This window comes from Abramis brama (assembly GCF_963993115.1).
Source record: "Abramis brama genome assembly, chromosome: 12".
Taxonomy (NCBI): Eukaryota; Metazoa; Chordata; class Actinopteri; order Cypriniformes; family Leuciscidae; genus Abramis; species Abramis brama.
The window spans coordinates 1,845,793-1,860,406 of NC_139974.1; the positions used below are offsets into that span (position 1 = coordinate 1,845,793).

At 36.5% G+C, this 14,614-nt stretch overlaps 2 protein-coding genes across 2 annotated transcripts; one reads left to right on the plus strand and one right to left on the minus strand.

Moving 5' to 3' along the window:
* Positions 1-51: 51 nt before the first annotated feature.
* Positions 52-9,691, minus strand: glmp (glycosylated lysosomal membrane protein). The gene is made up of 6 exons (XM_084131667.1): positions 9,495-9,691; positions 8,191-8,463; positions 6,184-6,378; positions 4,224-4,442; positions 1,918-2,183; positions 52-786 (listed from the first exon to the last, which is right to left on the minus strand). Exons 1-6 carry the CDS (start codon positions 9,591-9,593, stop codon positions 618-620), a joined length of 1,221 nt encoding a protein of 406 aa, XP_083987793.1. The 5' UTR covers positions 9,594-9,691; the 3' UTR covers positions 52-617.
* Positions 9,692-9,708: 17 nt separating this feature from the next.
* On the plus strand, positions 9,709-13,361 carry LOC311094008 (uncharacterized protein). Its single transcript, XM_084131751.1, has 5 exons — positions 9,709-9,964; positions 10,771-10,814; positions 10,901-11,158; positions 11,372-11,404; positions 12,621-13,361. The coding sequence occupies exons 1-5, from the start codon at positions 9,945-9,947 to the stop codon at positions 12,707-12,709; spliced, it is 444 nt and encodes a 147-aa protein (XP_083987877.1). The 5' UTR covers positions 9,709-9,944; the 3' UTR covers positions 12,710-13,361.
* The last annotated feature ends 1,253 nt before the right edge of the window (positions 13,362-14,614 follow it).

The window sequence follows — 14,614 nt, forward strand, 5'->3', positions numbered from 1 at the left end:
AGTCCATCAGTGTTGAGAAGGAGCTTATAGAGAGAGAGAGAGAAACAGCTGCAGTTTTAAATCCATATTTACATTTTTATTAGTAATTGGCGGCAACAAAAACTGAAAGATTTCAGTGTTTTTAAATGTGGTGCAAATCAATGTTTACAAGATGCAAATGTACATCAAACCAGCAGTGCTCTCCTAAACCTCTGATGAAGAGACACTGAATCCCTGAGGCCCGTCACTGCCGTCTGGGCAGTTATTTAGCAAAAACATATGCAAATATTTTAGGAATAAAGAGAAATTGTTTTAAAATTGGGCAAATAACTGATTATGCACGCAGGATTATTATTATTATGGGACACAGAACAAATAAGCATCATGTCTAAAAAAATGAACAAAATCAAATAATCACTCGAGTTCTTCTGCGATCTTCTGGCCAATCAGTTTTAAGTATAAAGGTGTAAAAAATGCGATACGTCTGAATCAAAAACACTTTTTCCAGAGGGAGTTTGTCTGCAAATGTTCATCAGTAACGTGCATGTGATCATCCTAACCGTCCAATCAGGGGGCAGTGACCTCTTCACTGATTGGCCGGTGTGTGTGCATTGGGGCGGGGCTTGTACCCTAACGTCTCAGTTGATTGGCTCGTAGATCGAGTGTGTCATCCTCTTGCGGACACAAACAAACACTCCACCCACGATGATGATGGCCAGCGGAGTGCCAAGTCCAACGGCGATGATGATAATGATTAACACGGAGAAGGAGTCGGCTGGAGGTTCGCCCATGCCCATTAACACAGTCCTGCAGAGAGATCACACAAACACTGTTCAAACACTCTCTCAAACTGTGTTTAATATGAGCTACAGCTCTTCTCATGTGTGTTAAAGCTGTTGTTCAGAGTCTCTATGATTCACTCATTGGTAGTTTGACTGTTTCAGAACAGTGATCTGTTTGTTTGAGTGGCTCGTCAACTTCTGTCTCCACCAATCGTGTGAGTTCGGGGGCGGGACTATCTGTTTGACTGACGGGGCGTGTTCAGGAAACCTACTTCACTTGTGAAACATTTAAACATGTATTTTACTCGTTTGGAAACAAACTAGTAACAGTATGTGCTTTATAGTTGATCACAGTTGCAATTAGTGTAAAACTAGTCTAAGATCACTCACACAATAAGATCATCAATAAAATAACAATTTAATATCTATTTAATATGTAGTATTTTTATATCGTCAAATATTTAAAAAATATTCAAGAACAATTCAAAAATGTTTTTAATATTTGTAATATTTCCCAACAACAGATACTAATCGGCAAGTATGCATAAAAAAAATAAAATAAAAGAACCAATAGAAAATTACAATCAATAAAATAACAATTTATATTAAGTATTTTTAATATTTTTAATTAAAATATTCAAAAGCAAACCTAAAACCTTGTTTTTAAACTATTGTTTTAATATTTTATAATTTAATAACAGATAATAATCGGCAAGTATGGTAAAAAAAAAAAAAAAAGTCTATTAAAAAACAAAAATAAATAACAACAGAAAATTACAATTAATAATAGTAATTGTACATTCATTATTATATAGTATTTTAATATTTAAAATATTTAATTATTCCTTTAATAATACCAATCGACAAATATGAGTAAAAAAGTAAATAAAAAAAGAAACCAATTGAAAATTACAATCAATACAATTATTTAATACATAATATTTTTAATATCTTCAATTCAAATATAAAAAAAACAAAAGCAATTAAAAATATTTTTTTACCAAAGGCAATTACAATCAATAAAATAACTAATTATTAATATTTATTTTATATTTAAATTAAAAAAAATAATAATAATAACGTTATTTCCTAACAGATCTAATCAGCCAGTGTGTGTAAAAGGTAGATGATGAAGTGAATGTAAGTGTCCTCTCACCAGCTGATGTACTTGGTGTCGCTGTAGAACACCGGGTCTTTATCGACCCCGAAGCTGATGTTGAGCCCGCGGGTCTGAGCCTCGAGCGAGAAGAAGGCCTGGACCAGCGCAGACTGAGGGATCCGGCTCACGGACACCAGAGGAGAGCTTCTGCAGGGCGTAGCGTCCTCAAACACCGGCTCGGGTTTACGGTACGCCACGGGCTTCCACTGGGAGAAGCCCCACACACTGCTGGAGTTCAGCGGGAGCGAGACCCAGTCGAACACCTGACAGGAGACACAGGACACCAGCATACTGCAGTGTTCATTATACATCATTCATCAGTGCACATCATTATTGTTGCTCGTAATCTCCGGATAACTTCCTCTCGCAGCATCTCTTCTCTTCTGTGATGATGTGGGCGGAGCAACCTGTCACTCACATGAGATCAGCCAATAGAGACAGAGCACATTTAGGCCACGCCCACACCGGGGGAAAACAACCCGACCGTCTCCACTGACTGTGTATTGTGTGAAGCTCCTCCTCGTCATTTATGACTTATAACAAAAAACAAAACAATGTCTAAAAGCTGCTGTGTGACAAGATGTACAGCAAACAAGCTAAACAACCCAGAAATAAGTGTTTATAAGCCAAAAAACAGCGTTTGAGGACACAAAAGTGGACACAGGCTGGACCGAATGGGTGAATTGTGGGATCCTGACTCTCAGTATGCACTAAAAATACACTGTGTGCCGTTAACATTTTATCACTGGTAAGTAAAATATCCAAATGTCAGTTTGATAGATTATATTTCTGTAAGCTAAGCTATCCTGTGGCCGATTACGTTCCCCTCAGTGGCGTAAGCTAGTTCTCTGTCTCAATTGCATGTGTCCACTTTTGTGTCCTTAAACACTCGTTTTTTGGGTCGACAGCTTATAAACACTTATAAACACTTATAAACACTTATTCCTGGGTTGTTTAGCTTGTTTGCTGTACGCTTGTCACACAGCAGCTTTTAGACATTGTTTTGTTTTTTGTTATAAGTCAAAAATGAGGAGGCAGCTTCACACAATACACAGTCAAAGGAGACGGTCGGGTTGTGGATTGTATGGACAAAAAGTGATGTAATTCTGAAGCGAAGACTTCACGCATCACATATGATTGAGTAGGGTTTAATAATCTGAGAAAATGTCCAGGGCTGTGTTTCCCAAAAGCATCGTTAGCCAACTATGGTCGCAAGTTCAGTCGTTATCAGCAGTTCAACGAGTCGTGTTTCCCGAAACCATCGTTCCAACGAGCATTCGCAAACAGCATCGCAGAGTTGTGTGTGTGTAACGACAGATCTCAAATGTCATTTACGTCTTTTAGTTTGTCAAGAGATTTAAAGCACAGTTGTTGAAGAGTGCGCATGTGCGAACGAGCTCTAGTGTAAGAACGAGTCTATGATTGAATCTGGAAATAAAGCAAAATAACTGAGAAAATGAGAAATAGTCCTCAGATGCATGTCTGTAATTTATATCAAAACATCTAGCGTTAATTTGATCTCAAACAGAGTCATTAACAGAAGTTATACTCCATAACCTGCCTGACATCATTAACCGGCGTGGTTGACTCTATGGTGAACGACCAATTTGCGATAATACAGTTTCGGGAAACAGTCGTGACTATAGCTGATGTCCTCAACGATGCAGCGCACTACAGTAGTGAAGCACGAGTTACAGCGGTGTGCGGGAAACACACCTTACACACCTTAGAGACAGAACGACTGGAGGAGATTGTGTGCGACAGCAAAGATTTCATCATTTACAGGCCTATTTACTGTATCATATGACACAGGCCTCAGGAATAAACGCATTATATGTGACCCTGGATCACGTCTCCAGTCTCGAGTCGCACGGGTTTATCTGTGGCGATAGCCAACAATACAGTGTATGGGTCAAAATTATTGATTTTTCTTTTGTGCCAAAAATCATTAGGATATTAAAGTAAAGATCATGTTCCATGAAGATATTTTGTAAATTTCCTACTGTAAATATATAAAACATGTATTTGTGTGAGTGAATGCAGCACAATCATGAACATAAATGTACAACTTTAAAGGAGATTTTCTCAATGTTTAGATTGTTTTGCACTCTCAGATTCCAGATTTACAATAGTTGTATCTCAGCCAAATATTGTCCTATCCTAACAAACTATACATCAAGCTTTTTTATTCAGCTTTAATGTGATTTATAAATCTCAATGTCAAAAAATTTACCCATGTGACATATGTGATACAGTAGAGTTTACTAATCTGAGGAAATGTCCAGGTTTGTCGAAGTTTGTACCTTGAAGATAGAAGGAGTGTATTCATCATCTATGGAGCTGCGGACATCAACTCTCCCCTGGAAGCCGGAGTCTCCGACCGACTGAAACTCCAGGAGGAAGCGGGAGTGGTTTCCTCGCGGCGTCACTCCGTCCAGCCAGACGTGGAGCTGAGAGGAGTTAGAGTTATGGAGGAGACTCGGCCACGCTCCATCACGACCCGCAGACTCGAACACCGACAGCTGAGGAGAACCAGGAACAACACACACGTGTGTAAGAGACTGTAATGCCTCCACACAGATTACACCCCAAAATACTGTACATGTTAGAACGAGCTCATCCTCAAAATGGCTTAATTATCATAGAGATGAAGGAGGTGAAGTTATAATGTTTCTTCACTATTTGGGTTTATCACATCCTGAGCAAATGGTCATCAATCGTAGAGTGGGAACTACGAAATGGGATTTTTCGATTAATCGTTCTGATAAAATGTGGTCGATTCAAAATCGATTCTCAAAAATTTTTCATCTTGCATCAAAATCCTGTCTATTCATTGTATGCATTTGAAATATAGAGTTGGGTTCTGTTTTAATGTCCCCAAGTGCACCTAAAATAAAAAATAGTTTTTTTTAATTAACCAGTTGTAAACTTATGTTCACTGTTCTTTTATTATAAATTTAGGATTTGTACTAAATCTATATTCATTGAGTCGAATTGTGAATCGAAATCGAATGTAGAATCAAATTGAGAGCTTGTGAATCGAAATCGAATCAAATTGAGAGCTTGTGAATCAAAACCGAATTGAATCGAATTAAGAGCTTGTGAATCGAAATCGAATTGAATCGAATTGAGAGCTTGTGAATCGAAATCGAATCAAATTGAGAGCTTGTGAATTGAAATCGAATTGAATCGAATTGAGAGCTTGTGAATCAAAATCGAATCAAATTGAGAGCTTGTGAATCGAAATCAAATTGAATCGAATTGAGAGCTTGTGAATCAAAATCGAATCAAATTGTGAGCTTGTGAATGGAAATCGAATTGAATCGAATTAAGAGCTTGTGAATCGAAATCGAATCAAATTGAGAGCTTGTGAATCGAAATCAAATTGAATCGAATTGAGAGCTTGTGAATCTAAATCGAATCAATTTGAGAGCTTGTGAATCTAAATCGAATCAAATTGAATCGAACTGAGAGCTTGTGAATCTAAATCGAATCAAATTGAGAGCTTGTGAATCTAAATCGAATCAAATTGAGAGCTTGTGAATCGAAATCGAATCGAATTGAGAGCTTGTGAATCAAAATCGAATCAAATTGTGAGCTTGTGAATGGAAATCGAATCGAATCAAATTGAGAGCTTGTGAATCAAAATCGAATCAAATTGAGAGCTTGTGAATCGAAATCGAATCGAATTGAGAGCTTGTGAATCAAAATCGAATCGAATTGAGAGCTTGTGAATCGAAATCGAATCGAATCAAATTGAGAGCTTGTGAATCAAAATCGAATCAAATTGAGAGCTTGTGAATCGAAATCGAATCGAATTGAGAGCTTGTGAATCGAAATCGAATCGATTGAGAGCTTGTGAATCTAAATTGAATCAAATTGAGAGCTTGTGAATTGAAATCGAATCAAATTGAATTGAGAGCTTATGAATTGAAATTGAATTGAATTGAGAGCTTGTAAATCTAAATCGAATCGCATTGGGACATCTGAATCTAATACCCAGCCCCAGACAATAGCGTCTCGACTTCATGAACACACAGACCACAGCGGTTACAACAGGAGCAACTTGATTTACATTACGAGTGTTAAACTGTAACAGGATAAAAGGTCTGAGATTTGGATGTTCTGGGTTCGTTCTGGCGCCGGTGAGCCCAAGGTGTTATCTGTATAACGCTTTTCACTATACACAGCATTTCAAAGTCTAGAGTGAAATATGAAAATAGCATATTCATCCTGTTGTGTGTTTGCTGCAGTTCTGCTTACTCTCAGGCAGAGGGAGCCGTTGGCGAAACTCTCGGCTTTCTCTCGGCCGCATAGTGTGATCACGTGATCCGACTGGCTGACGGTGGCGTTCAGATCCGCCCAGATGAAGTTCTGGAGCTCGTAAGGAGAGTAGAAACTGGACTCTGCCGTCGTCTGTGGGTCTGCGGTGTTGTTGACGTCATCGTACTCCCATACCTGAGAGACACACACACACACATCAGTGTTCACCTCTCACCTTCAGTTCTCATGGTTTGTTCATGTTATCAGTTTCCTTTCTCTTTAACCCTTAAAAGCACGAATGTTTCACCAATCATTATTACATATTCAGGTCTTTAGCGACCCGGATATATATATCGAACATGAATGGATCTCGACCTGTCGTGATGATATAAAACTCTCCTGATGTTAGAGTCACAAATACAGAAGAATAAAATAAAGCATATTTTGTTAACTTTTGGAGCTTGAAGGGTGTTTTATACCATCATCATTCAGAATCTGCCTCATATTCGCCATCTCAAACATATTCAACGTCTTCAAAATCAATATATTGATCGATGACGGCTTCTTCACCAGATCCACCATCAGTGACAGTAATATTTGGCTGAGCCATTTCAAGTGTTGCTGATGATGCTTCCTATTCTTTTGTTTTCTGCCTGCGGTAACTATGAGTGAAACGCCACGTCATCAGTGTATCAGACACTGCCATCTTGTGGAATAAAGGTGAATTGCTCTTATTCAGTCATTAAAGGTTTAACTATTGTTGAAAGAAAATACGCTGTTACACACCGCTGGTCGTTAGCGACCTTATACAATTTTTACAAAAAATGAATGGCAAAACAGGCATTTTTTTAATAATTTTTTCTTTCTTGTTATATAGTTTATAATGAATTGATTGAGAAATACTAAGAAGGTTGATATCTAACTTTAAAAAAATGAATGAGGAGGACGGAAGTGAATGACGTCTCGGGTCACTAAAGACTCGAGGTATGCGTTTAAGCCGAGACACGGCAGGCAAAAACATTGGGGTTTTTTTACTGGTCAATTTTGAGATTTTTGGATATTTGTCTTCAATAACATGTCTTCTTTCAGACTTGTGGTGAAAAAAGTCCGTAATACACTTTTAGGTCTTTATTTTACTGCACTTTGTCTGTTTGCGTCTGTAGATTTCTCATAAATTCAACAAAAGTTGGTGTTCTTAATCAACACGCTGCTCCGCGATCTGTCTGCTCTCTGTCATCACACACACCGTTAGAAAGTACAATCCTGTCGGATCCAAATATGGTCATTTCCTTTTTATCAGCAACCAATCCTGAAAGTAAAAGGGCTGAATGCGCAATCTCATTGGCTGATGATAAATCTTTAAAGCCTGTTTTCTAAAAATGACTTTTCTCTCAAACTCCAAGCCTGAAATCTCCACTTCAGTCGCACCGATATACACCAAACTCTCCAGTCTTGTACCTTGTTATATTATGAAGACATTTACAGAGGGATTTGTAAATATATTATTCCTAGCCTGATTTATATAACATTTTATTCCTAAAAACATGCCGAAAATCATTTTTTTTAAGGCTATTGACAGTATATTCTGATTTACAGGATAACAAAAGTAGATATCCATAAATCCCTCTGTAATTTTTTCCCCATCTAATATGTGAACACAATGAAAAAATAATTTTTAACCTGGCTTTATCCAATACTCAGTTTTCGTTTTTAAAAAATATACGCAAATTAGCGCATATTTAATTAGATATTGCCTAATTTGCATATTTAAACATTAAATTACAGAAAACTTGTAATATATTTTTTTCCTCATCTTAATGTAGGTAATCAACTGGGAAAGTTTCATGGTGATATCTGCTAGTTATAAATGTTACCCTATTCACCTGTAGTGTCTCGCCTTTAAGGGTTACTTCAGTTATTTTAACAGTGTTCCTGTAGTGACCAGCAGCAAATGTCATTGGTTTAATTCCCTGATAATGCATGAAATGAGCCTTGACTGCATCTCACCCGGGTGAACACGAGTGCCGAGCTGTAGGTCACGCTGCTCTCCGGCGCCACCTTCAGGCTGCCTGGGGAACTGCGGTTGATGAACACAGGCCAATTGACCTGCACTGCGGACTCTGTGCTGTTCGTGTGGACCAGCAGAAGCGCTGGAGCTCCGAGATTACACAGCATGAAGTGAAGCGTGTCGTTGGGTCCCAGTCCTCGCGCATGAACCAGAGCGACTCCAGGAGGAAGAGACGAGGGAGGACTCAGACCCGGGTTCAGCTCTACAGACACCTGAGGACATCAGAGAAGTGTGTTCATCACACCAGTGTCATTACACTGATCACAAACCCTTTACACCACAACTGTAGAAGAGTCAGATTCATTCCAGAGTGTGTGTTGAATATCACTGATGTGAATTCAGATGATTTACAGTCAAACCAATCATTTTTTAGTTTTAATTGCTAATGCTCTTTTTACACACAGACTGAACAAAATGAAGCATTGCTTGGTGATTGGTTGAGCTAAACTGGTATTATCTAATTGTGTAGTTAAATTTAACAGCTGACAGATATTCAATATAATTCATGTGTGTGAGTCTAACAGAAGGACGGACAAAACCAGTCAAATTCTTGTCATATTTTACCATTTTCTAAACTATAGCGAATAAACTGTGATACTGTGATTGACTGTATATCCGCAAGGTAAAGTTTTCAAACTGACTAACATAGATGACATTTTGTTGAATCATGGCTAATAAAAAAATACACATGTACATGTATAGGTTTTTGTGGTGGGAAAAGTGAAAATGAATTCATAGATTGTCAAATGTCTCTAATTCTGTTTTGCTTTGTACAATAGTTTGACTGAATCACTTAAAAGAACCAGATCAAATGAATGATTTGTCATAATTATTAATCATTTACAGTACATCCATAGAGTAAATGTAGAATTATATTCAAATTACACTAAATCAGTTGTACTTGGGTGTTCATGGGTTTCAAAAGTCTTATGAAACAGAACACATATATCATTATTCATTTATATATAATACAGTTTCATGCCACTTATTATACTGAAATATTATCTAGTTCTGATCCAACCTTTCATAAACACACAAAGAGGAACATGATGACCAGCTTTTGTAAGAGATGCGCCTCAATATACAGCTGTGATAAACACCACGGTCAAAGACTGGATACAAAAATAGTTTTATATAAAGTGTGTATTATGTGGGTGTTTGCAGCTTTTTAAAGGCTATTTGTCTTTGCACCGGTATGAAGTTTGTTCATTGTTTTCGGTTGATCTCAGTGATTTATTCTCACCTTTCGTCGAAATTTATCTCCATTTCCCAGAAACGCAAGTGCGGCACCAAACACGACAAACAGCACAGAAAATATAAAATTCACTTTAAACATCGACATGTTTTATACTCTGAACACAAAAGCAGAAAGAAGAACTGACATTTCTGCTGTGCTGTTTTGGTTTCGGGTGAGTCAGTCATGTGACCCGCGGCGCGGCGTCATCACGTGACATCTCACGTACTCGGATATGGTTAATCTGAGCTCGCGGTTCGTTTCACCGTCTTTAGTGAAAGTTGTAGGATATATAGGCAATAGGATATAGGTTATAAATTACGGTATTTTAATGTAATGTTCCTAGAAGTGAACAGCCATTAACAAGAAGAAGAGGAAGAAAGAAGAGCGTCATTTCGTCATCACGTGAATCACCCGGCATTCACTTCCACACGTGCAGTAAAGCTGTGGACCGCTGACATGCCTTCACGGTTTAACCCGTAAGTATGTTAATATTCTACAGCCAGATTGTGTGTTTGGCTCTTATCTTGTTAATAAGTTTATGTATGTTTAGAAATGTCAAAAACCAAATTAGCTAAATAAACAATAATAATAATAAAAAAACTTTCAAGAGGTTTAGTAGACTACGTCATGACGCATTGGATATTGTTACTTTTAATTTAAAAGTAGTCCACATATAATACAATATAAAGAAAATAAGCAATAGGATATAAAAGAACATTAAAAAAGCAGAGGGATAGTTCACCAAATAAATCCCTAAATATGATTTAAAGGGCCAGTTCACCAAAAGTGTAAATTCTGTCTGAGTACTGTATGAGTTTCTCTGTAATGTTGAACACAAAGGAAGATATTTTGTAGAATGTTTGTAACCAAACAGTTAATGGGCACCATTGACTTCCATAGTATTATTTTTATATATATATATATATATATATATATATATATATATATATATATATATATATATATATATATATTATGGAAGTCAATGGGGACCAGAAACTGTTGGATAACCCACATTCTTCAACAAAGGATTGTGTTCAACATTACAGAGAAACTCACGCAGGTTCAGAGCAACATGACGGTGAGTAAATGACAGAATTTTCCTATTTAGGTATTAATGTAATCAGTCAACTTGGGGAAATATGATGAAATCCACTTGTTACACAGGCTTTAAATTAGGCAGCCTTAGTGTTATAATAATATAACCTTTATTCAATATCTAAACACTTAAAGTGAGCATGTACAGATCTAGCACATAATCAACCTTTTCTCTTCTCCTCAGACACAAAACTCTGGTTTTACTGCCATGCATCTTCTATTGTGCAAGTGAGTATTTCATTTCTGCAGTGTTTTTATCATCACTATTTATTTTAAGAAAACATACATCAATATTTCATTGTTTATATCCTCAGGCTGTGCTCCACAGACGTGTATCCGGTGTTCTCTGTCTTGTGATGGAGCAATGGAGCAGCTGAAGCAACACAAGAGCGTTCATGTTCGTGTAGAGCATCAATCAGACACAGTTCTGGATAAAACATTCTCCAGTTTGTGTGATGGAGGACGCTGTTCAGTGCCAGGCTGTTTCCAGAGGGATGCAAAGTACACACTAATAATATATACTGATAATGCGCACGTACCTCAGCTGCTCTACGAGACTAATGTACAGCCGGGTAAGATCATAACCGATCTAACCAATGCTTAAAGGATTAGTTCACCCAAAACTGAATAAATTCTGTGTTTACTCATCCTCATCGTGTTTTAATGTTTTCTTTCTTCCGTGAAACATGATGATTGATGTTTCAGTTTTTGAGTGAACTATTCCTTTAAGTTATATTAAAAATGTAATTCTATTTACATACTGAATTCTTGCATGTTTTCCACAGACTGTGGTCCAGAGGGCATATCTGACAAGAGCAGTGAGTAAACATGAACTAAACACCCCATCACTTTCTTATAATTAAAATAAAAAAGTTTTCTGCTTGCATTTAAAACTCAAGTTATCTTTATTTTTCGAATCACAACAATGACTACATTTAGAGATTAGGGGTGCAACAATATATCATGTCACAAGTATATCGCAATACAAAAATGCATCAATATGTATAGTGTATAGTTCACCCAAAATAAAAAATTACTGTGTGAAAAGTTTTAGTGTCAGACCTACATTAAACTACTATATATAATGTTGAATATAATGTATAATAATGCACTGGGGTAATATGTGTGTGTCCTGATAATGCCACATGTCTGATGTTACCAGTAAAAAGTGTCCTACATTATTTTACATATATCTAGTCAGTGACAGAGATCAAGCATATTCATCTAAAATAATTCAGTATTTTCATCTTCAGAATCATGAATATTGTTATTCTGGTGTCTCTATTGTCCTGTATTGGGTCCAAGTCCAAGCCTGTTCATTTACACACACAATGTAATAGTAAATTTAGCATTTTAATCAACAGAACATTTTTTGTTAATCTTTTACCACGTCTTGGAGTATTGAAATAATATCGTAACTTGAGTTCAGTATGGTGATATGTATCACATCGTGACACGAGGGCATCGCTACACCCCTGATTTACATGCATCCTAATGTGATTTATAATGAGATTCGATCAATATTGTTATTAAACTTTTCTGTAGTAAAATCATAGTAAAACATGTGGTGTATGCCGGTTTCAATTGCTGAAGAAACTTCAATTTGAAAACGTTGCATGACATGAATATAATGCAGTATATTGATCATCGGAAACATGAATATAATGCAGTATATTGATCATCGGAAACATGAATATAATGCAGTATATTGATCATCCAAAACATGAATAAAGTACTGAGGCCGGATACTAAAGAACCAGTGAACAAATCAAAAAGTAACACACCTACTGTATATGAGCTCATCATTTGTGCTTTGCATTATGGTATGTGAATAAAGGTGGTAAAAATAACCACAAATCTTAGTGAATAAAAAACTGCATTTAAACTGCATTTAAAAGGAAGAGAAGAGGTTTGCTCTCGTCATATAATTAAATAATCACATTACTGGTGCACATATAAATGTAATCAATGTTAATGTTGAATGAGGAAGAATTTAGTGCAGGAATTCATGCAAATGATGTTTTCTTTATCCAGATGGTGCTGATACAAATGGCTCCAGCAAACTCCTGATCTTGCTGACATGTTGCCTTTGGATCTTCTTCCACCTTCAGGGACTGAGATAATGGCACATATCAGCTGTGTCCCAGTTCAGAGGCCATGCCTTCGAAGGTCGGACTGAGCGTTGTTGAACGAGTGTATCCTACGGATGACTGCTCGTCTTTTATATTCAACAGCCTAAAAACAAAACGGGGTTCACAACCTGAATTGGGACGCAGCTTTAGAAAGCAACAGCTACTAGTGCCAAAGAAATGCTATTTTCAGTAGTAACTCTACCGTCCACGACACTGAAGGACACGTCTGCTATAAACTACATTTTTATATCAAATTTCTTTCTCTGCATTCTCTTGCCCTTTTGCCCCTACAGAAATCACACTGCTGCTTTATATGCTGCTTTACTTTAGTCTTATGATACACAAACAGCATTACATAAGAAACGAGCATTTTGGACCTCAAATCAGCTCAACATTCAAAAAACTGTAGACTTTTATGACCAAAAGTGCATTAAATGGACAATTATTCTTGCTGGACCATTCTGCTAAACTACTTTTTTATATTCAATTCTTTATTTTTTCTTTTTTCCTTTATATTGAATTGAACCCTTACCAAGTTACACTTTATATGCAATTTTCTTGTTTTGTATTTGTAAAAACTAGTTGATCTGTGTTGAAAATCTGTGAAAATTCTATTAATGTGAAAAATGCTGGATGAGATATTTATATATATGAGATATTTATATATATGAGATATTTATATATTAAAATGTTTTATTTACAAAATATGTTGTTGCTATGTCTTGCTTTTTCTTTACTAATGATGCAGAAGCTGTAAATTATAGAGACACAATGCAACATTGTTAATTAAATGATTTGCATTATAAATGGGTTTACTGTTAAAAAATATTGTGATGATTCTTTGATTTGTTTAATTTTTTTTATTATTGTTCTTGTAATAGTTGTTGATTAAATAATAATAATACACATCATAATGATTGCAATTAGATTAGATATTACTACCTGTTTTTTAATGAAATAATGCATGTACAGTTTCATGGCTGGTAAACAGCTGTCCTGTCAGTCCTCTGGCTCACTGCATTGCAGGGAAGACACACTTTTGATTTAGAATAGTTAATAAACTATAATATAAGCTCAGACTTAATACGAATCATGTAAACTTTATATTATTTCTTATAAAGTCTCAGTTTTCGCTATCTATTAATAGTCTGACTTTGGTAGCCAACTAGTTGTCAAATTAACAATGTTATGATGACCAAATAAAAATGCAACAAATGTTCAGACTTGCATGTAAAAGGTAATTAAATTCGATTCACATTTTTTTGTATAGCGCTTTTCACAATACACACAGTTTCAAAGCAGCTTTACAGAAAATCTGTAGTCTACATTACAGTTTACAGTGATCTGTTATCAGAAGAAACTGTCTAAGTTATGTATTTCAGAAATGTAGATAAACAAAATCACAGTTAGCGAAAAATAGATTAATTTAAACAATGTAATAATTTAATGCAGAAAACATGAGCTCATTGAAGTAATGAATAGGCTACTTGTTTGTTAAAAAATGATTATGACATTTAGAAAAATGTAGCATTGGTGCATGTTAATTACCCGATATCTGGTTTGGACTGTACGACGTTTTGTAAAACCTCAAAATAGTAAGGCATCTGTTCTTCAGTCTACAAAGGAGAGTCACGGCAAGTTGCCCGGACCAATATGGCGGCGCCGTTGACGTACGATCCAGCGAGTGAGGCGTCTCGTACAGGGCTCGTGTAGCTCGGCTGATCTGATTTAGATAAGATTTCTCCAAGTGGCGCTCACTCACTGCAGAGTCAAATGACGTCCATCTCATCCTCTCTGGACGTTTAATGGGGTGGAGGGATAGAGTTGTGGGTAGGGTCAGAGAATGTCTAATAAGGCGAGAAGTTTCACTCTCAGTAAACTTTCGGCTTCTGAACT